This window comes from Catharus ustulatus, chromosome 26, assembly GCF_009819885.2.
Source record: "Catharus ustulatus isolate bCatUst1 chromosome 26, bCatUst1.pri.v2, whole genome shotgun sequence".
Lineage (NCBI taxonomy): Eukaryota > Metazoa > Chordata > Aves > Passeriformes > Turdidae > Catharus > Catharus ustulatus.
In genome coordinates, this window is record NC_046246.1 from 4,211,286 (window position 1) to 4,238,793 (window position 27,508).

Genomic DNA, 27,508 nt, shown 5'->3' on the forward strand with positions numbered 1-27,508 from the left:
TGGCAGGGGGAGATGTGGGTCACAGAGAGCACCCTAACGCTGTGCTTTTCTCCCTGCAGCCGTGAAAAATGGTTCAGGGATGAAAATTTGTGTGCAGAAGGGATCTTTTGGTGCCACTTTTGAAGCTGGTGAGTGGGGAGGTCAGGGGAGCTGGGCTGTGTTGTGTGGGATCACGAGACTGTACCCTGGGCTTACTCTGCTGCTAAAGCAGCCCTTTAATCACTCCCTGGTCTGAATTTGCCCAAACTGTAGGGAAAGGGATCAATCCCAATGCGGTAGGAAGAGCCAGGATCTGTTGGGGTAGGCGACAAAGCTGAGGGTGTTAGTGCAGGCAGGTGTCTGCTCTACGGCAAGAACTGCTGTGTCCACTGGCAGCAGTGGCCAGAGACAGAAAGGGGGAGCAGAAAGGGGTTGGGTGTGCTCAGGGAGCAGAGCTTGCTGCAGACCAAGTGTCTGTCACAGACTGAGGAGACCCTTGGTGGAGGGACATTGCTGGCTGTCCCTGCCTCGTGCTTGTCCATCAGCAGGCAGCCTTGATGCTTCTGGGACATGACACTCCTGTCTTTATAGGGGGAAAACAAAAGGCCTGACTCTGCTCTGCAAGCAGTAGCCCTTGCCTTGCTGTCCTGAGGAAGAACTGATGAGTACTGCCAGTGAACAGAAGCACATTTTCTTCCTTCCGAGCAGCCTGATATGTGTCTTCCCACTGTGGGTATTGAAAAGTGCCTTCTGACCCTAAGCTGCACAATTAAGATATTTAGATTGCTTTGAGCACTAAATTATTTTAAATCTTTAATAAAAGCGCTATGGTGGTATTGGTGTGTGGTGGTATTTGGTGTGTGTCGTGGCTCAGGTACCTACCCTGCACCTGGGGATTTGCAGGAAGGGATTGCAGCAGGCAGTGTTTCCAGCCTTGCTCCCTGTCCCCCTGCACAGCGAGGGGCTGGCTCCACTGAACCCTGACAGTGCTGGCAGTCCCTGGGAGCCCAGCACTGCTCCAGCAAATCCTCAGGGCAGCATCGCCCTGCACTGCAGGGCCGGCAGAGCCCGAGGGGTTCAGTGGGTGCAGCTCTGCAGCCTCGGGCTCAGGACACCCACTCACTTTGATTTGGGCTGGGACAGGGGAGCTGGTCCTGCCACACACGCTGTGCCCCACTGCTCCTGCTGGGCTGGGGCTTGTCCTGGGTCCTGGGAGCCGTGTGTGGGATCCTCATGGCCGGATCCCTGGGGAGCTCCTGGGGTGCTGGCAGAGCATCCTGGGCTAGCAGGGCTGTGGTGGCAGCCACAGTGGTGGCTCACGGCAATGGTTGGTGTCTCAGGGGGCACTGACAGCGACTCTGCTGCCTGTGGGTTACTGGGCCAGTAATGTGAGGCTGTGTTGGGCACCTGAGCACTCTTCGGAGGGAGCTATTGGTGTGTGTGACCACAACTCCTGTTGTTGAGTCACTGCAAATGAGCTGGGCAGGGGAACGGGAGTGTGGGAGGTGGGTGACCCCAGTGCTGGCCCCGCTGCAGCAATCTTCAACCACTGCTCTGACAAATGGATGTGGGGATTTGGGTGTAGAGTCACTGGGGCTTGCACGGTGGCAGGGGAATGAGTTGGTGCATCCTGACCCAGTGCAGCAGCAGCAGCAGAAGGGGGATCCCTGCCAAGCCAAGAGGCAGGCTCAGGGGGATTTCCTCTGTGGAAGTGGCTCCAAGCACAGGCACTCACCTGTGCCATCCATCTGTGTGGCCTCACGGGATGCAGCCCTTGGCTGTGCCCCCATCTCCTCACAGCTGCAGCTCCCCAGGTGTCCCCACAGCCAAACTGCTCAGCCTTGGCTGCATCCTGGAGCATCCCAGAATCCACAAAGAGGAAACAACCACACAAAACACCAGTCTGAGCACCCTCCAGCCACCGAGAAGCTCTGGATTTGAGGCACACATGGGTTGGCCATGGCTCCAGGCACAAGGAGCTCTAGGATGGATGTGGACACAGGGCCCATTTGGGCAGTGTCTCTGCCTGGGCTGCAGCGGGCAGAGGCTGAGGATGGGACTGGGAGTGAGCAGGAGCTGCCCCTGGCCAGTCTCGTGTTTCACCATGGCCTCTGGCTCCTTCCAGGGTCTCACTGCAGCTGGAGGACACAGCTGGGAGAGGAACAGCCCCGTGGGGCTTTGGCTGTGTTTTGAGGCTACCCCGAGGGGAGGAGGCAGGCCGAGCGCTTCAGCTCTGCTCTCCAGACTGCTGTCGGTGTGTGTTAGAGCCGAGGCGTTTCACTGGTCCCAAACCTGCTCGGGAGATGCCCCGTGAAGCCACAGGAGCCCTGGCACAGCCTGAGGAGCCCCCAGCCCGGCTCGTCCTTCCCCCTCAGCTCCTGCACCTCCCGTGAGAGGCGGTCGGGGTGAAAGGGCTCCCTGGGGGACACTGCCAGGGTCTGACCCCGAGGACAGGAGAGACCCAGCCCTGCTCTAGCAGAGACAGAACATCAAGAGTTAATTCAAAAGTGAAACTCAGGGAGCGCTTCCAGAAACTTCTGGCGCATAAGCTGACCCTGCCCATCCCTGGCTGGATATTTCCGGCCCCTCCTCGGGCCCTCAGAGCGCAGCAGTCCCACAGGACGTTGGTGGTGAGGGGTGCTGCGGCCCTTCGGTAGATTTTTGGGGAAATCAGCCTTTCTCCTAGCGGAGACAGTAAGGGGAGGCTGCTCACCTCACTGCACCAGAGAAGCACCCACTGAGTGCTGGGCCGGGCAGGAGCCTGGGCGGGAACTGAGGGGTCTCTTTTGTGAGAGGAGGGGATCGGGGTCTGCTGGGTGGGGCAGGGGTGGCTGGGGGTGATCGTGCAGGGCAGCAAAGCCCCACTGACCCCACCTGCCTGCCTTGTTCTTGCTTCCCAAGGGACCAGGCCTAGAGCAGACTCATCTCAGCTCTCGCTGCCCAGCCCACCATGTGTAAGTTGGGTGGTTTGGGGGGGTTGGGGGCCTCGGGACCTGCAGTGGGGCAGATCGGTGGGGCACGGGGTCCCTGGGGTTCCCCTTCTCCCCTCTCCTGCTGGGTGTCTGCAGGGCTGAAGGAGGGTGGGGCTGGGAGAGCTGCTGCTGCCCCCGGGCCCCTGCCCTGCCTGGCACAGGGCACTGGGGTCCTGCCAGGAGGAGCTCTAGTGCCCTCACTCCTGCTCTTCTGTTCTTTTCCTTCTTAGCCTTTCTCCCAGCTGCCATTGTCTTGTTTGTGGGACTCGTCGTAGGTATTGGACTTGTAGGTGAGCCTCTGGCATGGGATGAGCTGTTCTGGGCTTCACTGGTGGTGCTGTTGGGAGGGAAGGGGCAGCACTGGTCACTGCCTGGAAATCTGTCTGCCCCTGCTGCTGCAGCCCTGCGCACTGCTCCTCTCCTGCTCCCCATGGGGTGTCCCCACACCTGCACCCCCAGCCCTTGCTCCCTGCTCTGCTCCCTGGGTGCTTTTGGGGAGGCTGGTTCTCGTGCTGGTGGCAGGGGGGGATGTGGGTCACAGAGAGGACCCTAATGCTGTGCTTTTCTCCCTGCAGTAGCAGCAAATGGTTCAAGGATGAGAATGGGTGCAAGGAGGAACCGCGCGGGATCTTTTGACTTCGCTTTTGAAGCTGGTGAGTGGGGAGGGCAGGGGAGCTGAGATGTGCGGGGTGGGAGCACAGGGCTGTACCCTGAGGTTTCTCTGAAGCCAAAGCAGCTCATTAACTCCTCCCTGGTCTGAATGCACCTGTACTTTGGGAAAGGGATCAATCCCAATATGCTGGGAAGAGCCAGGACCTGCTGGGACTGGGGTCAAGGCTGAGGGTATCAGGGTCTGTGCAGGCAGGTGTCTGCTGTTTAGCAAGAACTCCTGTGTCCACTGGCAGCATGGTGAGAGACAGAAAGGGGGAGCAGAAAGGGCTTGGATGTGCTCAGGGAGCAGCACTTGCTGCAGACCAAGTGTCTGGCACAGACTGAGGACACCCTTGCTGGAGAGACATTTCTGGCTGTCCCTGCCTTATGCATGTCCATCAGCAGGCAGCCTTGATGCTTCCGGGACATGACTCTCCTGTCTTTATAGGGGGAAATGAGCAGGTCCTCTCTCCAAGCATCTGCCCAAGCTATGCTGTCCAGAGGAGGAACAGATGACCACTGCAGGTGAACAAAAGCACATTTCCCTCCTGCCTTCAAGCAGCCTGATTCGTGTCTTCCCACAGCAGTAGCTAGAAATCCGCCACTGACTCGCAGCTTCCGCTTTAACAGATTTGAATTACCTCGAAAAATAAATGCTTTGAAAACTCTAATAAAAGTGCATGGCTGGTGTGGGTGTGTGGTGTTCCTTGGTGTGTGTCGTGGCTCAGGTCCCTGCCCTGCACCTGGGGATTTGCAGGAAGGGATTGCAGCAGGCAGTGTTTCCAGCCTTGCCCCCTGTCCCCCTGCACAGCGAGGGGCTGGCTCCACTGAACCCTGGCAGTGCTGGCAGTCCCTGGGAGCCCAGCACTGCTCCAGCAAATCCTCAGGGCAGCATCGCCCTGCACTGCAGGGCCGGCAGAGCCCGAGGGGTTCAGTGGGTGCAGCTCTGCAGCCTCGGGCTCAGGACACCCACTCACTTTGATTTGGGCTGGGACAGGGGAGCTGGTCCTGCCACACACGCTGTGCCCCACTGCTCCTGCTGAGCTGGGGCCTGTCCTGGCTCCTGGGAGCCGTGTCTGGGATCCTCATGGCCGGATCCCTGGGGAGCTCCTGGGGTGCTGGCAGAGCATCCTGGGCTAGCATGGCTGTGGTGGCAGCCACAGTGGTGGCTCATGGCAATGGTTGGTGTCTCAGGGGGCACTGAACAGTGACTCTGCTGCCTGTGGGTGCTGGCCCAGTGACATGAGGCTGTACTTGGCACCCGGGGGGTTCTTTGCAGGGGCTCAGGGGCATGTGGATGCAGCTCCTGGTGCTGAGTCACTGCAAACGAGCTGGGCAGGGGCATGGGGGTGTGGTTGGTGGGTGTCCCCAGTGCTGGTCCAGCTGCACCAGTCTTCAACTACTCTAACAAATACACAGGGAGATTTGGAGTGCGGCATTCCCAGACCTTGCAGTGTGGCAGGGGAATGAGTTGGTGCATCCTGACCCATTGTAGCAGCAGCAGCAGCAGCAGAAGGGGAGACCCCTGCTAAGCCAAGAGGCAGGCTCAGGGGGATTTCCTCTGTGGAAGTGGCTCCAAGCACAGGCACTCACCTGTGCCATCCATCTGTGTGGGCTCACGGGATGCAGCCCTTGGCTGTGCCCCCATCTCCTCACAGCTGCAGCTCCCCAGGTGTCCCCACAGCCAAACTGCTCAGCCTTGGCTGCATCCTGGAGCATCCCAGAATCCACAAAGAGGAAACAACCACACAAAACAGCAGTCTGAGCACCCTCCAGACACTGAGAAGCTCTGGGTTCGAGACACACATGGATTTGCCACGGCTCCAGGTGCAAGGAACTCTAGGACGAATGTGGACACAGGGCCCATGTGGGCAGTGCCTCTGCCTGGGCTCCAGCGGGCAGAGACTGAGGATGGGACTGGGAGTGAGCAGGAGCTGCTCCCCACAGCCCCTGGCCAGTCTCGTGTTTCACCATGGCCTCTGGCTCCTTCCAGGGTCTCACTGCAGCTGGAGGACACAGCTGGGAGAGGAACAGCCCCGTGGGGCTTTGGCTGGGTTTTGACGCTGCCCCGGGGGGAGGAGGCAGGCAGAGCGCTTCAGCTCTGCTCTCCAGACTGCTGTGGGTGATTGATAAGAGCCGGGGACATTCAGCAATCCCAAACCTGCTTGGGAGATGCTCCGTGAAGCCTCAGTTTTGGAATACAACTGGAGAGCAGAACTGCTGGTACTGCTCATCCTGTCACAGCCGATGTGGATCTGTCAGCTGTAGCAGGCCGCAAGGCTCGGCAGGAGGGCGTAGGCCCAAGCCTTGGCAGAAGAAAGCAGGATTTTGGAGAAAGAAACTTTGAGAAAAAAAAGTGCTTGGTACAGAGTGCTTAGCATGGAGTTTCTGTGGGGATTTGCGGGAAATATTGTATCTACCTGGCTAGCTTAAACGAGATCTAGTTGATCAATGTTATCTAGTTACAATGAAGGGTATACCTTAGTGACACGAATATTATTGGTGCGCTATTTTTAGTAACAATAGAAAAACTATATAAAATTTGCTTTGTGGATCAATAAACAGCTTCATGGCTCCTTGCAAATCATGAAGACCCCGTCCCTTCTTTTCTGCCGCTGTCACCACAGGAGCCCTGGCACAGCCTGAGGAGCCCCCAGCCCGGCTCCTCCTTCCCCCTCAGCTCCTGCACCTCCCGTGTGAGGCGGTCGGGGTGAAAGGGCTCCCTGGGGGACACTGCCGGGGTCTGACCCCGAGGATGGGAGAGCCCCAGCCCTGCTCTAGCAGAGACAGGACATCAAGAGTTAATCGAAAGTGAAACTCGAGGCTCCATTCCTGAACTTCTCGAAAATCAGCTGACCGTGCCATTCCTGGTATGACCTTCGCAGCAGCCCTTCGTCCCTCACAGAAGAGGGGGCCCACAGGAGGTCCCACGGTGAGTGTTTGGGGACAGCAGCCTTTCTCTGAGGGGGGACAATAACAGGGGCTGCTCATCTCACTGCTCTGGTGCAGGAGTGACTGAGCCCTGGGTCAGGCAAGAGCCTGGGCAGGGACTGAGGGATATTTCTTGTGAGGGGAGGGGATCGGGGTCTGCTGGATGGGAGAGGGATGGCTGGGTATGATCATGCAGGGTAGCAAAGCCCTGCTGACCCCACCTGCCTGCCTTGTTCTTGCTTCCCAAGGGACCAGGCCTAGACCAGACTCATCTCAACTCACACCCAGTTCACCATGGGTAAGTTTTGTGGCTTGGGTGGTTGGGGGCACAGAGGCTGCAGTGGGACAGATTGAGGGCAACACAGAGACCCTGGGGTTCCCCTTCTCCCCTCTCCTGCTGGGTGTCTGCAGGGCTGAAGGAGGGTGGGGCTGGAAGAGCTGCTGATGCCCCCGGGCCCCTGCCCTGCCTGGCACAGGGCACTGGGCTCCAGCTGGGAGGAGCTTTAATGTCCAGACTCCTCGTCTTCTGTCCTTTTCTTCTTAGAGTCCAAAGACATTGCCATTGCATTCGCCGTTGGAATTGTCGTAGGAGCTGCAGTCGTGGGTCAGACTTTGGCACGGGATGAGCTGAGATGTGCTTCACTTGGGAGCTGCTGAGAGGGAAGGGGTAGCACTGACCCTGGAATTCTGCCTGGAATTCTGCCTGCCCCTGTCCCCTGCTACTGCAGCCCTGCACACTGCTCCTCTGCTGCTGCCCATGGGGTATCCCCACACCTGCACCCCCAGCCCTCGCTCCCTGCTCTGGTCCCTGGGTGCTTTTGGGGAGGCTGGTTCTGGTGCTGGTGGCAGGGGGAGATGTGGGTCACAGAGAGCACCCTAATGCCATTCTCTTCTCCCTGCAGCAGCAGCAGGTGGTACGCCCGTGTCTTTCTGTGCAGTGGTAGCTACCAAGACCATATCTCTTGCCATGTCTTTTGCAATTGGTGAGTGTAGAGGGCAGGTAGCTGGGCTGAGCTTGGAGGGAACACAGGGCTCTATCCTGGATTTACTCTGAAGCCAAACCAGCCCTTTAATTTTTCACTGGACTGAATGTGCCCCAAAGGTGGGAAAAGGATAAATCACCTACATGTTGGGAGGACCTGGGTTAGGGGTCAATGCTGAGGGTATCAGTGGTGTGCAGGCAGGTGTCTGCTGTTTAGCAAGAACTCCTGTATACACTGGCAGCACTGGCCAGAGACAGAAAGGGGGAGCAGAAAGGGCTTGGGTGTGCTCAGGGAACAGAGCTTACTGCAGACCAAGTCTCTAGCACAGACTGAGGAATCCCTTGGTGGAGGGACATTGCTGGCGGTCCCTGCCTAGTGCTTGTCCATCAGCAGGCAGCCTTGATGCTTCTGGGACATGACTCTCCTGTATTTACAGGGCGAAAACAAAAGGCCTGACTCTGCCCTGCAATCAACAGCAGACACCATACTGTCCTTTGGAAGAATTCCAGGTCATCACAGCAGAGAACAGAAGCACATTTCATCCTTCCACACAGCCTGATTCGCTTCTTCCCACTGCTGGAACTGGAAAACCCCGCTGACCCCCAGCTGCCCCTTTCAATAATTTTGCATTACATTGAGCAATGCTCATGCTTTGAAAGGTTCAATAAAAGTGCATTGCTCATGTGGGTGTGTGGTGCTGTTTGGTGAGTGTCGTGGCTCAGGTCCCTGCCCTGCACCTGGGGATTTGCAGGAAGGGATTGCAGCAGGCAGTGTTTCCAGCCTTGCTCCCTGTCCCCCTGCACAGCGAGGGGCTGGCTCCACTGAACCCTGACAGTGCTGGCAGTCCCTGGGAGCCCAGCACTGCTCCAGCAAATCCTCAGGGCAGCATCGCCCTGCACTGCAGGGCCGGCAGAGCCCGAGGGGTTCAGTGGGTGCAGCTCTGCAGCCTCGGGCTCAGGACACCCACTCACTTTGATTTGGGCTGGGACAGTGGTGCTCTGACAGCCAGACAAGCTCTCTCACACCACTGCTGCTGGACTGGGCCTTTTCATGGGTTTGAGGAGCTGAGTCTGGGATCCTCATGGCCAGATCCCTGGGGTGCTGGCAGAGCATCCTGGGCTAGCAGGGCTGTGGTGGCAGCCACAGTGGTGGCTCATGGCATTGGTTGGTGTCTCAGGGGGCACTGAGCAGTGACTCTGCTGCCTGTGGGTGCTGGGCCAGTGACATGAGGCTGTACTTGGCACCCGGGGGGTTCTTTGCAGGGGCTCAGGGGCATGTGGATGCAGCTCCTGGTGCTGAGTCACTGCAAACGAGCTCCAGGCACAAAGAGCTCTTGGATGGATGTGGACACAGGGCCCATGTGGGCAGTGTCTCTGCCTGGGCTGCAGCGGGCAGAGGCTGAGGATGGGACTGGGAGTGAGCAGGAGCTGCTCCCCACAGCCCCTGGCCAGTCTCGTGTTTCACCATGGCCTCTGGCTCCTTCCAGGGTCTCTCTGGAGCTGGAGGACACGGTCAGGAGAGGAACAGCCCCGTGGGGCTTTGGCTGGGTTTTGGGGCTGCTCCAAGGAGACGAGGCAGGCAGAGCGCTTCAGCTCTGCTCTCCAGACTGCTGTCGGTGTGTGTTAGCGCCGAGGAGTTTCACTGGCCCAAACCTGCTCAGGAGATGCCCCGTGAAGCCACAGGAGCCCTGGCACAGCCTGAGGAGCCCCCAACCTGGCTCGTCCTTCCCCCTCAGCTCCTGCACCTCCCGTGAGAGGCGGTCGGGGTGAAAGGGCTCCCTGGGGGACACTGCCAGGGTCTGACCCCGAGGACAGGAGAGCCCCAGCCCTGCTCTAGCAGAGACAGAACATCAAGAGTTAATGCGAAAGTGAAACTCAGGGAGCGCTTTCAGAAACTTCTCAAAAACCGTCTACCCGGATGTAAACTAGCGTAATATTTCCATCCCTCCCTTGGCCCCTCTGAGAACAACAGACGCAGGACAGGTTAGTGATGGGGGGTGCAACGGTCCCATGGTGGATTTCTGGGGGCAGTACCCTTCCTCTGAGGGGTGACAATAACAGGGGCTGCTCATCTCACTGCACTGGTGGAGCAGCCACCAAGTCCTGGGTTGGGCAGGAGCCTGGGTGGGGACTGAGGGGTCTCCTGTTGTGAGGAAAGGAGACCAGGATCTGCTGGGGGCACAGGGGTGGCTGGGGGCAATCATGCAGGGTAGCAAAACCCTTGTGACACACTTTGCTACTTGTTCTTGCTTCCCAAGGGACCAGACTTAGAGCAGATTCATCTCAGCTCTCGCTCCCACCCAGCCCACCATGGGTAAGTTGGGTGTCTCGGGGGGTTGGGGGCACAGAAGCTGCAGTGGGACAGATCAGGGGGGCACGGGGACCCTGGGGTTCCCCCTTCTCCCCTCTCCTGCTGGGTGTCTGCAGGGCTGAAGGAGGGTGGGGCTGGGAGAGCTGCTGCTGCCCCCGGGCCCCTGCCCTGCCTGGCACAGGGCACTGGGCTCCTGCCAGGAGGAGCTCTAGTGCCCACACTCCTGCTCTTCTCTCTTCTTCATTCTCAGCAGCAGCTACAGCTACAGCTGCAGCTGCAGCTGCAGCTACAGCTACAACTACAACTACAGGTAAAGCCGCAGCTGCAGCTAAAGTTGCAGGTACAGTTGCAGCTAAAGTTGCAGGTACAGCTGCAACTGGAAGTGCAGTCGTCGTTGTAGCTGTTGTTGTACTCGGTTTGGCAGTGGTCGCTGCAGGAACATATGTAGGTGAGAGTCTAAAATGGGATAAGTAGTTTTTGAACTGTTTTGTGTTCACTCCGGGGAGCTACTGAGAGGGAAGGGGCAGCACTGGCCCTGGAATTCTGTCTGCCCCTGCTGCTGCAGCCCTGCACACTGCTCCTCTCCTGCTGCCCATGGGGTGTCCCCACACCTGCACCCCCAGCCCTCACTCCCTCCTCTGGTCCCTGGGTGCTTTTGGGGAGGCCGGTTCTGGTGCTGGTGGCACCAGAGGGGAGATGTGGGTCACAGAGAGCACCCTAACACTGTGCTTTTCTCCCTGCAGCAGTGAAAAGGGGCTTAGGGACGAAATTTTGTGTGAAGGTGAAAGGAATTTTAGACTTCACATATGAAACTGGTGAGTGGGGAGGTAAGGGGACCTGGGCTGTGCTGTGTGGGAACTCGAGACTGTGGCCTGGGCTAACTCTGCTGCTAAAGCAGTCCTTTACCTCCTCCCTGGTGTGAATTCACCCAAAATGTAGGGAAAGGGATCAATCCCAATGTGCTGGGAAGAGCCATGATCTGTTAGGGTAGGGGACAAGGCTGAGGGTGTTAGTGGCTGTGCAGGCAGGTGTCTGCTCTGTGGCAAGAACTCCTGTGTCCACTGGCAGCAGTGGCCAGAGACAGAAAAGGGGACCAGAAAGCGCTTGGATTTGCTGAGGGAGTAGAGCTTGCTGCAGGCCAAGTCTGGCACAGACTGAGGGACCCTTGGTGGAGGGACATTTCTGGCTGTCCCTGCGTCGTGCTTGTCCATTAGCAGGAACCCTTGATGCTTCTAGGACATGACACTCCTGTCTTTGTAGGGGGAAAACAAATGGCCTGACACTGCTCTGCAAGCAGTAGCCCTTGCCTTGCTGCCCAAAGGACGAACTGATAATAACTGCTAATGAAGATAACCACCTTTCCTGCCTTGCAAGCGTGTCTTCCCAGTGCAGGAAATGGAAATCCGCCTCTGACACTCAGCTGCTCAATGAAAAGATTTGCACTGCTTTGAGTAGTAAATGCTTAGAAACCTGTAATAAAAGACCTTTCCTGGTATGGGTGTGGTGTTGTGTGGTGTTTGGTGTGTGTCATGGCTCAGGTACCTGCCCTGCACCTGGGGATTTGCAGGAAGGGATTGCAGCAGGCAGTGTTTCCAGCCTTGCCCCCTGTCCCCCTGCACAGCGAGGGGCTGGCTCCACTGAACCCTGACAGTGCTGGCAGTCCCTGGGAGCCCAGCACTGCTCCAGCAAATCCTCAGGGCAGCATCACCATGCACTGCAGGGCCGGCAGAGCCCGAGGGGTTCAGTGGGTGCAGCTCTGCAGCCTCGGGCTCAGGACACCCACTCACTTTGATTTGGGCTGGGACAGGGGAGCTGGTCCTGCCAGACACGCTGTGCCCCACTGCTCCTGCTGGGCTGGGGCTTGTCCTGGGTCCTGGGAGCCGTGTGTGGGATCCTCATGGCCGGATCCCTGGGGAGCTCCTGGGGTGCTGGCAGAGCATCCTGGGCTAGCAGGGCTGTGGTGGCAGCCACAGTGGTGGCTCATGGCAATGGTTGGTGTCTCAGGGGTCACTGAGCAGTGACTCTGCTGCCTGTGGGTGGTAGCCCAGTGACATGAGTATGTATTTGGCACCCGGGGGGTTCTTTGCAGGGGGCTCTGGTGCATGTGGATGCATCTCCTGGTACTCCATGGCCTCTGGCTCCTTCCAGGATCTCACTGCAGCTGGAGGACACAGCCATGAGAAGCACAGCACTGTGAGTGATTTTTGAGGAACAGCCCCAATGGGAGGAGGCAGGCAGAGCGCTTCAGCTCTGCTCTCCAGACTGCTGTGGGTGTATGTTAGAGCCGAGGCATTTCACTGGTCCCAAACCTGCTCGGGAGATGCCCTATGAAGCCACAGGAGCCCTGGCACAGCCTGAGGAGCCCCCAGCCCGGCTCCTCCTTCCCCCTCAGCTCCTGCACCTCCCGTGTGAGGCAGTCAGGGTGAAAGGGCTCCCTGGGGGACACTGCCAGGGTCTGACCCCGAGGATGGGGGAGCCCCAGCCCTGCTCTAGCAGAGACAGAACATCAAGAGTTCATGAGAAACTGAAACTCCGGGAGCGGTTCCTGAACTTCTCGAAAATCACCTGACACGACGTAACCTAGGGCTGAATCTTTCCTACCCGCCCTTGGCCACACAGAGAACAGCACACGTAGGACAGGTTGGTGGTGTGGGGTGCTGTCGTCCCTTGGTGAGTGTTTGGGGACAGCAGCCTTCCTATGAGCTGGGAGAATAAGGGGAGACTGATCACCTCGCTGCACTGGTGGAGAAGCCACTGAGCCCTGGGCTGGGCAGGAGGCTGGGCTGGGACTGAGGGGTCTCTTCTTGTGAAGGGAGGGGATCGGGGTCTCCTGCGTAGGAGAGGGGAGGCTTGGGGCGATCATGCAGGACAGCAAAGCCCCGCTGACCCCACCTGCCTGCCTTGTTCTTGCTTCCCAAGGGATCAGTCCTACATCAGACTCATCTCTGCTCTCGCTCCCACTCAGCCCACCATGAGTAAGTTGGGTGGCACACGGGTTTGACGGGCACAGAACCTGCAGTGGGACAGATCAGGGGGGCACGGGGACCCTGGGGTTCGCCCCTTCTCCCCTCTCCTGCTGGGTGTCTGCAGGGCTGAAGGAGGGTGGGGCTGGGAGAGCTGCTGCTGCCCCCGGGCCCCAGCCCTGCCTGGCACAGGGCACTGGGCTCTAGCTGGGAAGAGCTTTAGTGCCCACACTCCTGTTCTTGTGCCATTTTCCTTCTTAGCCTTTATTCCAGTTGCTGTTGCTTTCCTCGTGGGACTCGTCGTAGGAGTTGCACTTTTAGGTGAGACTTTGGCATGGCATGAGCTCTGCTGGCCTTCCCTGGTACTAATGCTGAGAGGGAAGGGGCAGCACTGGTCACTGCCTGGAATTCTGCCTGCCCCTGCTGCTGCAGCCCTGCACACTGCTCCTCTCCTGCTGCCCATGGGGTGTCCCCACACCTGCACCCCCAGCCCTCGCTCCCTGCTCTGCTCCCTGGGTGCTTTTGGGGAGGCTGGTTCTGGTGCTGGTGGCTGGAAATGCTGGTCACAGAGAGCACCCAAATGCTGTTCTGTCCTCCCTGCAGCATCAGCAAAGAATCAGACTGTGGATTTCTCTGTGAATACCCAGGGTGCACGGTTCCGTGTTGGTGAGTGGGAAGGGCAGGAGGGATGGGCTGTGCTGTGAGGGAACAAAGGGTGGTACCCTGGTCTTACCCTGAAGGTAAAGTAACCCTTTAACTCCTTATTGTATGCTCTTGAACTGTGGGGAAAGGGATTAATGCCAATGTGGTGGGAAGAGCCAGGACCTGCTGGGGCTGGAGTCAAGGCTGAGGGCATCAGGGCTGTGCAGGCAGGTGTGTGATGTTTAGAAAAAAGTCCTGTGTCCAGTGGCTGCACTGGTCAGAGACAGAAAGTGGAAGCAGAAAGTGTTTGGGTGTGCTCAGTGAGCAGATCTTTCTGCGGGCCAAGTCTCTGGCACAGACTGAGGAGACCCTTGCTGGAGAGACATTGCTGACTGTCCCTGCCTCGGGCTTGTCCATCAGCAGGCAGCCTTGATGCCTTTGGGGCATGACACTCCTGTCTTTATAGGGGGAAAACAAAAGGCCTTGGCCCCGAGCATCAACCCAAGCTATGCTGTCCAGAAGAAGAACTGGTGACCACTGCCAGTGAACAGAAGCACATTTCCTGCCTTCCAAGGAGCACAATTCATGTGTTCCCACTGCTGGAAGAGGAAATCTGCCACTGAACCCCAGCTTCCCCTTTAACAGATTTGGATTACCTTGAGCAATAAATGCTTTGCAAGGTTTAATAAATGGGCATGGCTGGTGTGGGTGTGTGTGGTGTTCCTTGGTGTGTGTCGTGGCTCAGGTACCTGCCCTGCACCTGGGGATTTGCAGGAAGGGATTGCAGCAGGCAGTGTTTCCAGCCTTGCTCCCTGTCCCCCTGCACAGCGAGGGGCTGGCTCCACTGAACCCTGACAGTGCTGGCAGTCCCTGGGAGCCCAGCACTGCTCCAGCAAATCCTCAGGGCAGCATCGCCCTGCACTGCAGGGCCGGCAGAGCCCGAGGGGTTCAGTGGGTGCAGCTCTGCAGCCTCGGGCTCAGGACACCCACTCACTTTGATTTGGGCTGGGACAGGGAGCTGGTCCTGCCAGACAAGCTCTCTCACACCACTGCTGCTGGACAGGGGTTTTTTGTGGGTTTGAGGAGCTGTGTCTGGGATCCTCATGACCGGATCCCTGGGGAGCAGAAGCCATGCACGAGCTCCTGGGATGCCGGCAGAGGATCCTGGGCTAGCATGGCTGTGGTGGCAGCCACAGTGGTGGCTCATGGCAATGGTTGGTGTCTCAGGGGGGCACTGAGCAGTGACTCTGCTGCCTGTGCGTGCTGGACAAGTAGTGTGAGGCTGTACTTGGCACCCAGGGGGTCTTTGCAGGGTACTGTGGGGGATGTGGCCAGAGCTCCTGGTGCTGAGTCACTGCAAATGAGCTGGGCAGGGCATGGGGGTGTGGTTGGTGGGTGCCCCCAGTGCTGGTCCAGCTGCACCAGTCTTCAACTACTCTAACAAATACACAGGGAGATTTGGAGTGCGGCATCCCCAGACCTTGCAGGGTGGCAGTGGAATGAGTTGGTTCATCCTGACCCAGTGCAGCAGCAGCAGAAGGGGGGACCCCTGCCAAGCCAAGAGGCAGGGCCAGGGGGATTTCCCCTGTGGTAGTGGCTCCAAGCACAGGCACTCACCTGTGCCATCCATCTGTGTGGCCTCACGGGATGCAGCCCTTGGCTGTGCCCCCATCTCCTCACAGCTGCAGCTCCCCAGGTGTCCCCACAGCCAAACTGCTCAGCCACAGCTGCATCTTGGATCATCCCAGAATCCACAAAAAGGAAACAACCACACAAAACACCAGTCTGAGCATCCTCCAGACACCGAGAAGCTCTGGATTCGAGGCACACATGGGTTGGCCATGGCTCCAGGCACAAGGAGCTCTTGGATGGATGTGGACACAGGGCCCATGTGGGCAGTGTCTCTGCCTGGGCTGCAGTGGGCAAAGGCTGAGGATGGGACTGGGAGTGAGCAGGAGCTGCTCCCCACAGCCCCTGGCCAGTCTCGTGTTTCACCATGGCCTCTGGCTCCTTCCAGGGTCTCTCTGCAGCTGGAGGACACAGCCAGGAGAGGAACAGCTCCGTGGGGCTTTGGCTGGGTTTTGAGGCTGCCCTATGGAGACAAGGCAGGCAGAGCGCTTCAGCTCTGCTCTCCAGACTGCTGTGGGTGTGATTGATAAGAGCCGGGGACATTCACCAATCCCAAAGCTGTTTGGGAGATGCCCAGTGAAGCCACAATGTGGGAATACAACTGGAGAGCAGAACTGCTGGTACTGCTCAGCTTGTCACAGCCGATGTGGATCCATCAGCTGTAGCAGGCCACAAGGCTCGGCAGGAGGGCGTAGGCCCAAGCCTTGGCAGAAGAAAGCGGGATTTTGGAGAAAGAAACTATGAGATAAAAAGGTCTTTAGTTTGGTACAGAGTGCTTAGCCTGCAGTTTCTATGGGGATTTGCGGGAAATATTGTATCTACCTGGCTAGCTTAAACGGGGCCTAGATTGAGCAATATTATCTAGTTACAATGAAGGAATATACCTTAGTGACATGAATATTGTTGGTGCGCTATTTTTAGTAACAATAGAAAAAGTATATAAAATTTGCTTTGTGGATCAATAAACAGCTTCATGGCTCCTTGCAAATCATGAAGACCCTGTCCCTTCTTTTCTGCCGCCGTCACCACAGGAGCCCTGGCACAGCCTGAGGAGCCCCCAGCCCGGCTCGTCCTTCCCCCTCAGCTCCTGCACCTCCCGTGAGAGGCGTTCGGGGTGAAAGGGCTCCCTGGGGGACACTGCCAGGGTCTGACCATGAGGATGGGGGAGCCCCAGCCCTGCTCTAGCAGAGACAGAACATCAAGAGTTAATGAGAAAATGAAACTCAGGGGGCCGTTGCAGAATTTGTCGAATATCAGCTGACCGTGCCATTGCAGCTGTCCCTGGTCCCTCACAGAAGAGGAGGCCCACAGGAGGTCCCACGGTGGGTGTTTGGGGACAGCAGCCTTTCTCTGAGGGGGGACAATAACAGGGGCTGCTCATCTCACTGCTCTGGTGCAGGAGTGACTGAGCCCTGGGTCAGGCAAGAGCCTGGGCGGGGACTGAGGGATATTTCTTGTGAGGGGAGGGGATCGGGGTCTGCTGGGTGGGACATGGGTGGCTGGAGGATCATGCAGGGCAGCAAAGCCCCGCTGGCCCCACCTGCCTGCCTTGTTCTTGCTTCCCAAGGGACCAGGCCTAGAGCAGACTCATCTCAGCTCTCACTCCCACACAGCCCACCATGGGTAAGTTGGGTGTCTCGGGGGGTTGGGGGCACAGAAGCTGCAGTGGGGCAGTTTGGGGGGCACGGGGACTCTGGGGTTTGTCCCTTCTCCCCTCTCCTGCTGGGTGTCTGCAGGGCTGAAGGAGGGTGGGGTTGGGAGAGCTGCTGCTGCCCCCGGGCCCCTGCCCTGCCTGGCACAGGGCACTGGGCTTCTGCCAGGAGGAGCTTTAGTGCCCACACTCCTGCCCTTCTGTCTTTTTCATTCTTAGCTGCAGCTGCAGCTGCAGCTACAGTTACAGCTACAGTTACAGCTACAGCTACAGCAACAGCGACAGCGACAGTGACAGCTACAGCTACAGCTACAGCTACAGCTACAGCTTCAGCTACAACTACAGCTGCAGCTTCAGCTACAGCTTCAGCTACAACTACAGCTGCAGCTGCAGGTATAAGTACAGCCGCCCTTGCAGCATTCGCTTTTATCATTGTGGGCATCGTCGCTGGATTTACATATGTAGGTGAGAGTCTAAAATGGGATGAGCAGTTTTTGAACAGATTTGCGTTCACTCGGGGGAGCTACTGAGACGGAAGGGGCAGCACTGGTCACTGCCTGGAATTCTGTCTGCCCCTGCTGCTGCAGCCCTGCACACTGCTCCTCTCCTGCTGCCCATGGGGTGTCCCCACACCTGCACCCCCAGCCCTCGCTCCCTGCTCTGCTCCCTGGGTGCTTTTGGGGAGGCTGGTTCTGGTGCTGGTGACAGGGGGAGATGTGGGTCACAGAGAGCACCCTAACGCTGTGCTTTTCTCCCTGCAGCCGTGAAAAATGGTTCAAGGATGAAAATGGGTGTGAGGAAGGGATCTTTTGAATTCTATTTTGAATCTGGTGAGTGGGGAGATCAGGTGAGATGGGCTGTGCTTTGTGGGAACACGAGACTGTACCCTGGGCTTACTCTACTGCTAAAGCAGCCCTTTAATCACTCCCTGGTCTGAATTTGCCCAAACTGTAGAGAAAAGGATCAATACCAATGTGCTGGGAAGAGCCAGGACCTGCTGGGGTAGGCGACAAAGCTGAGGGTGTTAGTGCAGGCAGGTGTCTGCTCTGTGGCAAGAACTCCTGTGTCCACTGGCAGCAGTGGCCAGAGACAGAAAGGGGGAGCAGAAAGGGCTTGGATGTGCTCAGGGAGCAGAGCTTGCTGCAGGCTAAGTCTCTGGCACAGACTGAGGAGACCCTTGTTGGAGGGACATTGCTGGCTGTCCCTGCCTCGTGCTTGTCCATCAGCAGGCAGCCTTGATGCTTCTGGGACATGACACTCCTGTCTTTATAGAGGGAAAACAAAAGGCCTGACTCTGCTCTGCAAGCAGTAGCCCTTGCCTTGCTGTCCTGAGGAAGAACTGATGAGTACTGCCAAAGAACAGAAGCACATTTCCTTCCTTCCGAGCAGCCTGATATGTGTCTTCCCACTGTGGGAATTGAAAAGTGCCTTCTGACCCTAAGCTGCACAATTAAGATATTTAGATTGCTTTGAGCACTAAATTATTTTAAATCTTTAATAAAAGCGCTATGGTGGTATTGGTGTGTGGTGGTATTTGGTGTGTGTCGTGGCTCAGGTACCTACCCTGCACCTGGGGATTTGCAGGAAGGGATTGCAGCAGGCAGTGTTTCCAGCCTTGCCCCCTGTCCCCCTGCACAGCGAGGGGCTGGCTCCACTGAACCCTGACAGTGCTGGCAGTCCCTGGGAGCCCAGCACTGCTCCAGCAAATCCTCAGGGCAGCATCGCCCTGCACTGCAGGGCCGGCAGAGCCCGAGGGGTTCAGTGGGTGCAGCTCTGCAGCCTCGGGCTCAGGACACCCACTCACTTTGATTTGGGCTGGGACAGGGGAGCTGGTCCTGCCACACACGCTGTGCCCCACTGCTCCTGCTGGGCTGGGGCTTGTCCTGGGTCCTGGGAGCCGTGTGTGGGATCCTCATGGCCGGATCCCTGGGGAGCTCCTGGGGTGCTGGCAGAGCATCCTGGGCTAGCAGGGCTGTGGTGGCAGCCACAGTGGTGGCTCATGGCAATGGTTGGTGTCTCAGGGGGCACTGAGCAGTGACTCTGCTGTCTGTGGCTGTTGGGCCAGTGACATGAGGCTGTACTTGGCACCTGGGCACTCTTTGCAGGGAGCTATTGGTGTGTGTGACCACAGCTCCTGTTGTTGAATCACTGCAAATGAGCTGGGCAGGGGAATGGAGCTGTGGGAGGTGGGTGACCCCAGTGCTGGCCCCGCTGCAGAAATCTTCAACCACTACTCTGACAAATGCACAGCGGGATTTGGGTGTAGAATCCCTGGGGCTTGCACGGTGGCATGGGAATGCGTTGGTGCATCCTGACCCAGTGCAGCAGCAGCAGCAGCAGAAGGGGGGAACCCTGCCAAGCCAAGAGGCAGGCCCAGGTGGATTTCCCCTGTGGAAGTGGCTCCAAGCACAGGCACCCACCTGTGCCATCCATCCGTGCTGGTCTGTGTGGGCTCACGGGATGCAGCCCTTGGCTGTGCCCCCATCTCCTCACAGCTGCAGCTCCCCAGGTGCCCCCACAGCCAAACTGCTCAGCCTTGGATGCATCTTGGAACATCCTATCAGCCACAAAGAGGAAACAACCCCCCAAAACACCAGTCTGAGCACTCTCCAGCCACCGAGAAGCTCTGGATTCGAGGCACACATGGATTTGCCATGGCTCCAGGCACAAGGAGCTCTAGGATGGATGTGGACTCAGGGCCCATGTGGGCAGTGTCTCTGCCTGGGCTGCAGCAGGCAGAGGCAAAGGATGGGACTGGGAGTGAGCAGGAGCTGCTCCCCACAGCCCCTGGCCAGTCTCGTGTTTCACCATGGCCTCTGGCTCCTTCCAGGGTCTCACTGCAGCTGGAGGACACAGCTGGGAGAGGAACAGCTCCGTGGGGCTTTGGCTGGGTTTTGACGCTGCCCCGGGGGGAGGAGGCAGGCAGAGCGCTTCAGCTCTGCTCTCCAGACTGCTGTGGGTGTGTGTTAGAGCCGAGGCATTTCACTGGTCCCAAACCTGCTCGGGAGATGCCCCGTGAAGCCACAGGAGCCCTGGCACAGCCTGAGGAGCCCCCAGCCCGGCTCGTCCTTCCCCCTCAGCTCCTGCACCTCCCGTGTGAGGCGGTCGGGGTGAAAGGGCTCCATGGGGGACACTGCCAGGGTCTGACCCTGAGGATGGGGGAGCCCCAGTCCTGCTCTAGCAGAGACAGAACATCAAGAGTTAATGAGAAAGTGAAACTCAGGGAGCGCTTCCAGAAACTTCTGGCGCATAAGCTGACCCTGCCCATCCCTGGCTGGATATTTCCGGCCCCTCCTCGGGCCCTCAGAGCGCAGCAGTCCCACAGGACGTTGGTGGTGAGGGGTGCTGCGGCCCTTCGGTAGATTTTTGGGGAAATCAGCCTTTCTCCTAGCGGAGACAGTACGGGGAGGCTGCTCACCTCATTGCACCAGAGAAGCAGCAACCGAGTGCTGGGCCGGGCAGGAGCCTGGGCGGGAACTGAGGGGTCTCTTTTGTGAGGGGAGGGGATCAGGGTGTGCTGGGTGGGGCAGGGGTGGCTGGGGGTGATCGTGCAGGGCAGCAAAGCCCCACTGACCCCACCTGCTTGCCTTGTTCTTGCTTCCCAAGGGACCAGGCCTAGAGCTGACTCATCGCAGCTCTCGCTGCCCAGCCCACCATGTGTAAGTTGGGTGGTTCAGGGGGGTTGGGGGCCTCGGGACCTGCAGTGGGGCAGATCGGGGGGGCACGGGGACTCTGGGGTTCCCCTTCTCCCCTCTCCTGCTGGGTGTCTGCAGGGCTGAAGGAGGGTGGGGCTGGGAGAGCTGCTGCTGCCCCCGGGCCCCTGCCCTGCCTGGCACAGGGCACTGGGGTCCTGCCAGGAGGAGCTTTAGTGCCCACACTCCTGCTCTTCTGTTCTTTTCCTTCTTAGCCTTTCTTCCAGCTGCCATTGTCTTGTTTGTGGGACTCGTCGTAGGTATTGGACTTGTAGGTGAGCCTCTGGCATGGGATGAGCTGTTCTGGGCTTCACTGGTGGTGCTGCTGGGAGGGAAGGGACAGCACTGGTCACTGCCTGGAATTCTGCCTGTCCCTGTTGCTGCAGCCCTGCACACTGCTCCTCTCCTGCTGCCCATGGGGTGTCCCCACACCTGCAGCCCCAGCCCTCGCTCCCTGCTCTGCTCCCTGGGTGCTTTTGGGGAGGCTGGTTCTGTTGCTGGTGGCAGGGGGAGATGTGGGTCACAGAGAGCACCCTAACAGTGTACTGTCCTCCTTGCAGCTGCGGCAAATGGTTCAAGGATGAGAATGGCTGCAAGGAGTAACCGCGCGGGATCTTTTGACTTCGCTTTTGAAGCTGGTGAGTGGGGAGGGCAGGGGAGCTGAGATGTGCAGGGTGGGAGCACAGGACTGTACCCTGGGCTTTCTCTGAAGCCAAAGCAGCCCATTAACTCCTCCCTGGTCTGAATGTACCTGGACTTAGGGAAAGGGATCAATCCCAATGTGCTGGGAAGAGCCAGGACCTGCTGGGGTAGGGGACAAGGCTGAGGGTATCAGGGTCTGTGCAGGCAGGTGTCTGCTGTTTAGCAAGAACTCCTGTGTCCACTGGTGAGAGACAGAAAGGGGAAGCAGAAAGGGCTTGGAAGTGCTCAGGCAACAGCACTTGCTGCAGGCCAAGTGTCTGGCACAGACTGATTTCACCCTTGCTGGAGAGACATTTCTGGCTGTCCTTGCCTTGTGATTGTCCATCAGCAGGCAGCCTTGATGCTTCTGGGACATGACTCTCCTGTCTTTATAGGGGGAAATGAACAGGCCCTCTGTCCAACCATCAGCCCAAGCTATGCTGTCCAGAGGAGGAACAGATGACCACAGCACAAGAACGAAAGCACATTTCCCTCCTGCCTTTCAAGCTGCCTGATTCGTGTCTTCCCACAGCAGTAGCTAGAAATCCGCCACTGACTCGCAGCTTCCGCTTTAACAGATTTGAATTACCTTGAAGAATAAATGCTTTGAAAACTCTAATAAAAGTGCATGGCTGGTGTGGGTGTGTGGTGTTCCTTGGTGTGTGTCATGGCTCAGGTCCCTGCCCTGCACCTGGGGATTTGCAGGAAGGGATTGCAGCAGGCAGTGTTTCCAGCCTTGCCCCCTGTCCCCCTGCACAGCGAGGGGCTGGCTCCACTGAACCCTGACAGTGCTGGCAGTCCCTGGGAGCCCAGCACTGCTCCAGCAAATCTTCAGGGCAGCATCACCATGCACTGCAGGGCCGGCAGAGCCCGAGGGGTTCAGTGGGTGCAGCTCTGCAGCCTCGGGCTCAGGACACCCACTCACTTTGATTTGGGCTGGGACAGGGGAGCTGGTCCTGCCACACACGCTGTGCCCCACTGCTCCTGCTGGGCTGGGGCTTGTCCTGGGTCCTGGGAGCCGTGTCTGGGATCCTCATGGCCGGATCCCTGGGGAGCTCCTGGGGTGCTGGCAGAGCATCCTGGGCTAGCAGGGCTGTGGTGGCAGCCACAGTGGTGGCTCACAGCAATGGTTGGTGTCTCAGGGGGCACTGAGCAGTGACTCTGCTGCCTGTGGGTGCTGGCCAAGTGACATGAGGCTGTATTTGGCACCCGGGGTGTTCTTTGCAGGGGCTCAGGGGCATGTGGATGCAGCTCCTGGTGCTGAGTCACTGCAAACGAGCTGGGCAGGGGCATGGGGGTGTGGTTGGTGGGTGTCCCCAGTGCTGGTCCAGCTGCACCAGTCTTCAACTACTCTAACAAATACACAGGGAGATTTGGAGTGCGGCATTCCCAGACCTTGCAGTGTGGCAGGGGAATGAGTTGGTTCATCCTGACCCAGTGCAGCAGCAGCAGCAGCAGCAGAAGGGGGGACCCCTGCTAAGCCAAGAGGCAGGCTCAGGGGGATTTCCTCTGTGGAAGTGGCTCCAAGCACAGGCACTCACCTGTGCCATCCATCTGTGTGGGCTCACGGGATGCAGCCCTTGGCTGTGCCCCCATCTCCTCACAGCTGCAGCTCCCCAGGTGTCCCCACAGCCAAACTGCTCAGCCACAGCTGCATCTTGGATCATCCCAGAATCCACAAAAAGGAAACAACCACACAAAACACCAGTCTGAGCATCCTCCAGACACCGAGAAGCTCTGGATTCGAGGCACACATGGGTTGGCCATGGCTCCAGGCACAAGGAGCTCTTGGATGGATGTGGACACAGGGCCCATGTGGGCAGTGTCTCTGCCTGGGCTGCAGCGGGCAGAGGCTGAGGATGGGACTGGGAGTGAGCAGGAGCTGCTCCCCACAGTCCCTGACCAGTCTCGTGTTTCACCATGGCCTCTGGCTCCTTCCAGGGTCTCACTGCAGCTGGAGGACACAGCCAGGAGAGGAACAGCTCCGTGGGGCTTTGGCTGGGTTTTGAGGCTGCCCTATGGGGACAAGGCAGGCAGAGCGCTTCAGCTCTGCTCTCCAGACTGCTGTGAGTGTGATTGATAAGAGCCGGGGACATTCACTAATCCCAAAGCTGTTTGGGAGATGCTCTGTGAAGCCACAATGTGGGAATACAACTGGAGAGCAGAACTGCTGGTACTGCTCAGCTTGTCACAGCCGATGTGGATCCATCAGCTGTAGCAGGCCGCAAGGCTCGGCAGGAGGGCGTAGGCCCAAGCCTTGGCAGAAGAAAGCGGGATTTTGGAGAAAGAAACTATGAGATAAAAAGGTCTTTAGTTTGGTACAGAGTGCTTAGCCTGCAGTTTCTATGGGGATTTGCGGGAAATATTGTATCTACCTGGCTAGCTTAAACGGGGCCTAGATTGAGCAATATTATCTAGTTACAATGAAGGAATATACCTTAGTGACATGAATATTATTGGTGCGCTATTTTTAGTAACAATAGAAAAAGTATATAAAATTTGCTTTGTGGATCAATAAACAGCTTCATGGCTCCTTGCAAATCATGAAGACCCCGTCCCTTCTTTTCTGCCGCTGTCACCACAGGAGCCCTGGCACAGCCTGAGGAGCCCCCAGCCCGGCTCGTCCTTCCCCCTCAGCTCCTGCACCTCCCGTGTGAGGCGGTCGGGGTGAAAGGGCTCCATGGGGGACACTGCCAGGGTCTGACCCTGAGGATGGGAGAGCCCCAGCCCTGCTCTAGCAGAGACAGAACATCAAGAGTTAATGCGAAAATGAAACTCAGGGGGCCGTTCCAGAATTTGTCGAATATCAGCTGACCGTGCCATTGCAGCTGTCCCTGGTCCCTCACAGAAGAGGAGGCCCTCAGGAGGTCCCACGGTGGGTGTTTGGGGACAGCAGCCTTTCTCTGAGGGGGGACAATAACAGGGGCTGCTCATCTCACTGCTCTGGTGCAGGAGTGACTGAGCCCTGGGTCAGGCAAGAGCCTGGACAGGGACTGAGGGATATTTCTTGTGAGGGGAGGGCATCGGGGTCTGCTGGGTGGGACATGGGTGGCTGGGGATGATCATGCAGGGCAGCAAAGCCCCGCTGGCCCCACCTGCCTGCCTTGTTCTTGCTTCCCAAGGGACCAGGCCTAGAGCAGACTCATCTCAGCTCTCACTCCCACACAGCCCACCATGGGTAAGTTGGGTGTCTCGGGGGGTTGGGGGCACAGAAGCTGCAGTGGGGCAGGTTGGGGGGCACGGGGACTCTGGGGTTTGTCCCTTCTCCCCTCTCCTGCTGGGTGTCTGCAGGGCTGAAGGAGGGTGGGGCTGGGAGAGCTGCTGCTGCCCCGGGCCCCTGCCCTGCCTGGCACAGGGCACTGGGCTCCTGCCAGGAGGAGCTTTAGTGCCCACACTCCAGCTCTTCTGTCTTTTTCATTCTTAGCTGCAGCTGCAGCTGCAGCTACAGTTACAGCTACAGTTACAGCTACAGTTACAGCTACAGCTACAGCAACAGCGACAGCGACAGTGACAGCTACAGCTACAGCTACAGCTACAGCTACAGCTTCAGCTACAACTACAGCTGCAGCTTCAGCTACAGCTTCAGCTACAACTACAGCTGCAGCTGCAGGTATAAGTACAGTCGCCCTTGCAGCATTCGCTTTTATCATTGTGGGCATCGTCGCTGGATTTACATATGTAGGTGAGAGTCTAAAATGGGATGAGCAGTTTTTGAACAGATTTGCGTTCACTCGGGGGAGCTACTGAGATGGAAGGGGCAGCACTGGTCACTGCCTGGAATTCTGTCTGCCCCTGCTGCTGCAGCCCTGCACACTGCTCCTCTCCTGCTGCCCATGGGGTGTCCCCACACCTGCACCCCCAGCCCTCGCTCCCTGCTCTGCTCCCTGGGTGCTTTTGGGGAGGCTGGTTCTGGTGCTGGTGACAGGGGGAGATGTGGGTCACAGAGAGCACCCTAACGCTGTGCTTTTCTCCCTGCAGCCGTGAAAAATGGTTCAAGGATGAAAATGGGTGTGAGAAAGGGATCTTTTGAATTCTATTTTGAATCTGGTGAGTGGGGAGATCAGGTGAGATGGGCTGTGCTTTGTGGGAACACGAGACTGTACCCTGGGCTTACTCTGCTGCTAAAGCAGCCCTTTAATCACTCCCTGGTCTGAATTTGCCCAAACTGTAGAGAAAAGGATCAATACCAATGTGCTGGGAAGAGCCAGGACCTGCTGGGGTAGGCGACAAAGCTGAGGGTGTTAGTGCAGGCAGGTGTCTGCTCTGTGGCAAGAACTCCTGTGTCCACTGGCAGCACTGGCCAGAGACAGAAAGGGGGAGCAGAAAGGGCTTGGATGTGCTCAGGGAGCAGAGCTTGCTGCAGGCTAAGTCTCTGGCACAGACTGAGGAGACCCTTGGTGGAGGGACATTGCTGGCTGTCCCTGCCTCGTGCTTGTCCATCAGCAGGCAGCCTTGATGCTTCTGGGACATGACACTCCTGTCTTTATAGAGGGAAAACAAAAGGCCTGACTCTGCTCTGCAAGCAGTAGCCCTTGCCTTGCTGTCCTGAGGAAGAACTGATGAGTACTGCCAATGAACAGAAGCACATTTCCTTCCTTCCGAGCAGCCTGATATGTGTCTTCCCACTGTGGGAATTGAAAAGTGCCTTCTGACCCTAAGCTGCACAATTAAGATATTTAGATTGCTTTGAGCACTAAATTATTTTAAATCTTTAATAAAAGCGCTATGGTGGTATTGGTGTGTGGTGGTATTTGGTGTGTGTCGTGGCTCAGGTACCTACCCTGCACCTGGGGATTTGCAGGAAGGGATTGCAGCAGGCAGTGTTTCCAGCCTTGCCCCCTGTCCCCCTGCACAGCGAGGGGCTGGCTCCACTGAACCCTGACAGTGCTGGCAGTCCCTGGGAGCCCAGCACTGCTCCAGCAAATCCTCAGGGCAGCATCGCCCTGCACTGCAGGGCCGGCAGAGCCCGAGGGGTTCAGTGGGTGCAGCTCTGCAGCCTCGGGCTCAGGACACCCACTCACTTTGATTTGGGCTGGGACAGGGGAGCTGGTCCTGCCACACACGCTGTGCCCCACTGCTCCTGCTGGGCTGGGGCCTTGTCCTGGGTCCTGGGAGCCGTGTCTGGGATCCTCATGGCCGGATCCCTGGAGAGCTCCTGGGGTGCTGGCAGAGCATCCTGGGCTAGCAGGGCTGTGGTGGCAGCCACAGTGGTGGCTCATGGCAATGGTTGGTGTCTCAGGGGGGCACTGAGCAGCGACTCTGCTGCCTGTGGGTTACTGGGCCAGTAATGTGAGGCTGTATTTGGCACCTGGGCGCTCTTTGAAGGGAGCTATTGGTGTGGGTGGCCACAGCTCCTGTTGTTGAGTCACTGCAAATGAGCTGGGCAGGGGAATGGAGCTGTGGGAGGTGGGTGACCCCAGTGCTGGCCTCGCTGCAGCAATCTTCAACCACTGCTCTGACAAATGCACAGCGGGATTTGGGTGTAGAGTCGCTGGGGCTTGCATGGTGGCAGGGGAATGAGTTGGTTCATCCTGACCCATTGTAGCAGCAGCAGAAGCAGCAGAAGGGGGGATCCCTGCCAAGCCAAGAGGCAGGGCCAGGCGGATTTCCCCTGTGGAAGTGGCTCCAAGCACAGGCACTCACCTGTGCCATCCATCCGTGCTGGTCTGTGTGGGCTCACGGGATGCAGCCCTTGGCTGTGCCCCCATCTCCTCACAGCTGCAGCTCCCCAGGTGCCCTCACAGCCAAACTGCTCAGCCTCAGCTGCATCTTGGATCATCCCAGAATCCACAAAGAGGAAACAACCACACAAAACACCAGTCTGAGCACCCTCCACCGAGAAGCTCTGGGTTCGAGGCACACATGGGTTTGCCAAGGCTCCAGGCACAAGGAGCTCTAGGATGGATGTGGACACAGGGCCCATGTGGGCAGTGTCTCTGCCTGGGCTGCAGCGGGCAGAGGCTGAGGATGGGACTGGGAGTGAGCAGGAGCTGCTCCCCACAGCCCCTGGCCAGTCTCGTGTTTCACCATGGCCTCTGGCTCCTTCCAGGATCTCTCTGGAGCTGGAGGACACAGCTGGGAGAGGAACAGCCCCGTGGGGCTTTGGCTGGGTTTGATGCTGCCTTATGGGAAGGAGGCAGGCAGAGCGCTTCAGCTCTGCTCTCCAGACTGCTGTGGGTGTGTGTTAGAGCCGAGGAGTTTCAGAGGTCCCAAACCTGCTCAGGAGATGCCCCGTGGAGCCACAGGAGCCCTGGCACAGCCTGAGGAGCCCCCAGCCCGGCTCCTCCTTCCCCCTCAGCTCCTGCACCTCCCGTGTGAGGCGTTCGGGGTGAAAGGGCTCCCTGGGGGACACTGCCAGGGTCTGACCCCGAGGATGGGGGAGCCCCAGCCCTGCTCTAGCAGAGACAGAACATCAAGAGTTAAT

The 27,508-nt window shown here is 58.1% G+C and overlaps 2 protein-coding genes and 3 long non-coding RNA genes across 7 annotated transcripts; all 5 read left to right on the plus strand.

Annotated features, from left to right (window-relative positions):
* The first annotated feature begins 6,540 nt into the window (after nucleotides 1-6,540).
* Nucleotides 6,541-8,123, plus strand: LOC117007508. The gene is made up of 4 exons (XR_004420146.1): nucleotides 6,541-6,831; nucleotides 7,078-7,137; nucleotides 7,436-7,516; nucleotides 7,953-8,123. It is a non-coding gene; the product is annotated as an uncharacterized LOC117007508 (long non-coding RNA).
* A 1,292-nt stretch (nucleotides 8,124-9,415) lies between these two features.
* On the plus strand, nucleotides 9,416-11,321 carry LOC117007498 (ice-structuring protein 4-like). Of its 3 annotated transcripts, none has more exons than XR_004420131.1 (5): nucleotides 9,416-9,498; nucleotides 9,774-9,829; nucleotides 10,137-10,274; nucleotides 10,570-10,641; nucleotides 11,087-11,321. XR_004420131.1 is itself a non-coding variant. In XM_033080720.1 (5 exons), the coding sequence occupies exons 2-5, from the start codon at nucleotides 9,826-9,828 to the stop codon at nucleotides 11,104-11,106; spliced, it is 294 nt and encodes a 97-aa protein (XP_032936611.1). In that variant the 5' UTR covers nucleotides 9,416-9,498; nucleotides 9,774-9,825; the 3' UTR covers nucleotides 11,107-11,321. The 3 variants fall into 3 exon arrangements, 2 of the variants coding, with proteins under 2 accessions (XP_032936611.1, XP_032936612.1); XM_033080720.1 differs by having other exon boundaries at nucleotides 10,077-10,274; XM_033080721.1 differs by having other exon boundaries at nucleotides 10,080-10,274.
* A 4,974-nt stretch (nucleotides 11,322-16,295) lies between these two features.
* LOC117007494 (spore coat protein SP96-like) lies at nucleotides 16,296-18,228 on the plus strand. Its single transcript, XM_033080715.1, has 5 exons — nucleotides 16,296-16,382; nucleotides 16,674-16,683; nucleotides 16,931-17,176; nucleotides 17,473-17,541; nucleotides 17,984-18,228. Exons 2-5 carry the CDS (start codon nucleotides 16,680-16,682, stop codon nucleotides 18,001-18,003), a joined length of 339 nt encoding a protein of 112 aa, XP_032936606.1. The 5' UTR covers nucleotides 16,296-16,382; nucleotides 16,674-16,679; the 3' UTR covers nucleotides 18,004-18,228.
* Nucleotides 18,229-23,776: 5,548 nt separating this feature from the next.
* LOC117007502 lies at nucleotides 23,777-24,562 on the plus strand. Its single transcript, XR_004420140.2, has 3 exons — nucleotides 23,777-23,959; nucleotides 24,207-24,262; nucleotides 24,509-24,562. It is a non-coding gene; the product is annotated as an uncharacterized LOC117007502 (long non-coding RNA).
* Nucleotides 24,563-24,611: 49 nt separating this feature from the next.
* Nucleotides 24,612-25,818, plus strand: LOC117007506. Its single transcript, XR_004420144.1, has 3 exons — nucleotides 24,612-24,766; nucleotides 25,063-25,131; nucleotides 25,574-25,818. It is a non-coding gene; the product is annotated as an uncharacterized LOC117007506 (long non-coding RNA).
* The last annotated feature ends 1,690 nt before the right edge of the window (nucleotides 25,819-27,508 follow it).

Bases quoted from the DNA above. Each gene is read 5' to 3' on its own strand.
- LOC117007498 (XM_033080720.1), top strand. The intron at 10,275-10,569 runs GTGAGAGTCTAA...TTCTCCCTGCAG, and splicing joins CGCTGCAGGAACATATGTAG to CAGTGAAAAGGGGCTTAGGG. The intron at 10,642-11,086 runs GTGAGTGGGGAG...CTGTCTTTGTAG, and splicing joins AGACTTCACATATGAAACTG to GGGGAAAACAAATGGCCTGA.
- LOC117007494 (XM_033080715.1), top strand. The intron at 17,177-17,472 runs GTGAGAGTCTAA...TTCTCCCTGCAG, and splicing joins CGCTGGATTTACATATGTAG to CCGTGAAAAATGGTTCAAGG. The intron at 17,542-17,983 runs GTGAGTGGGGAG...CTGTCTTTATAG, and splicing joins TGAATTCTATTTTGAATCTG to AGGGAAAACAAAAGGCCTGA.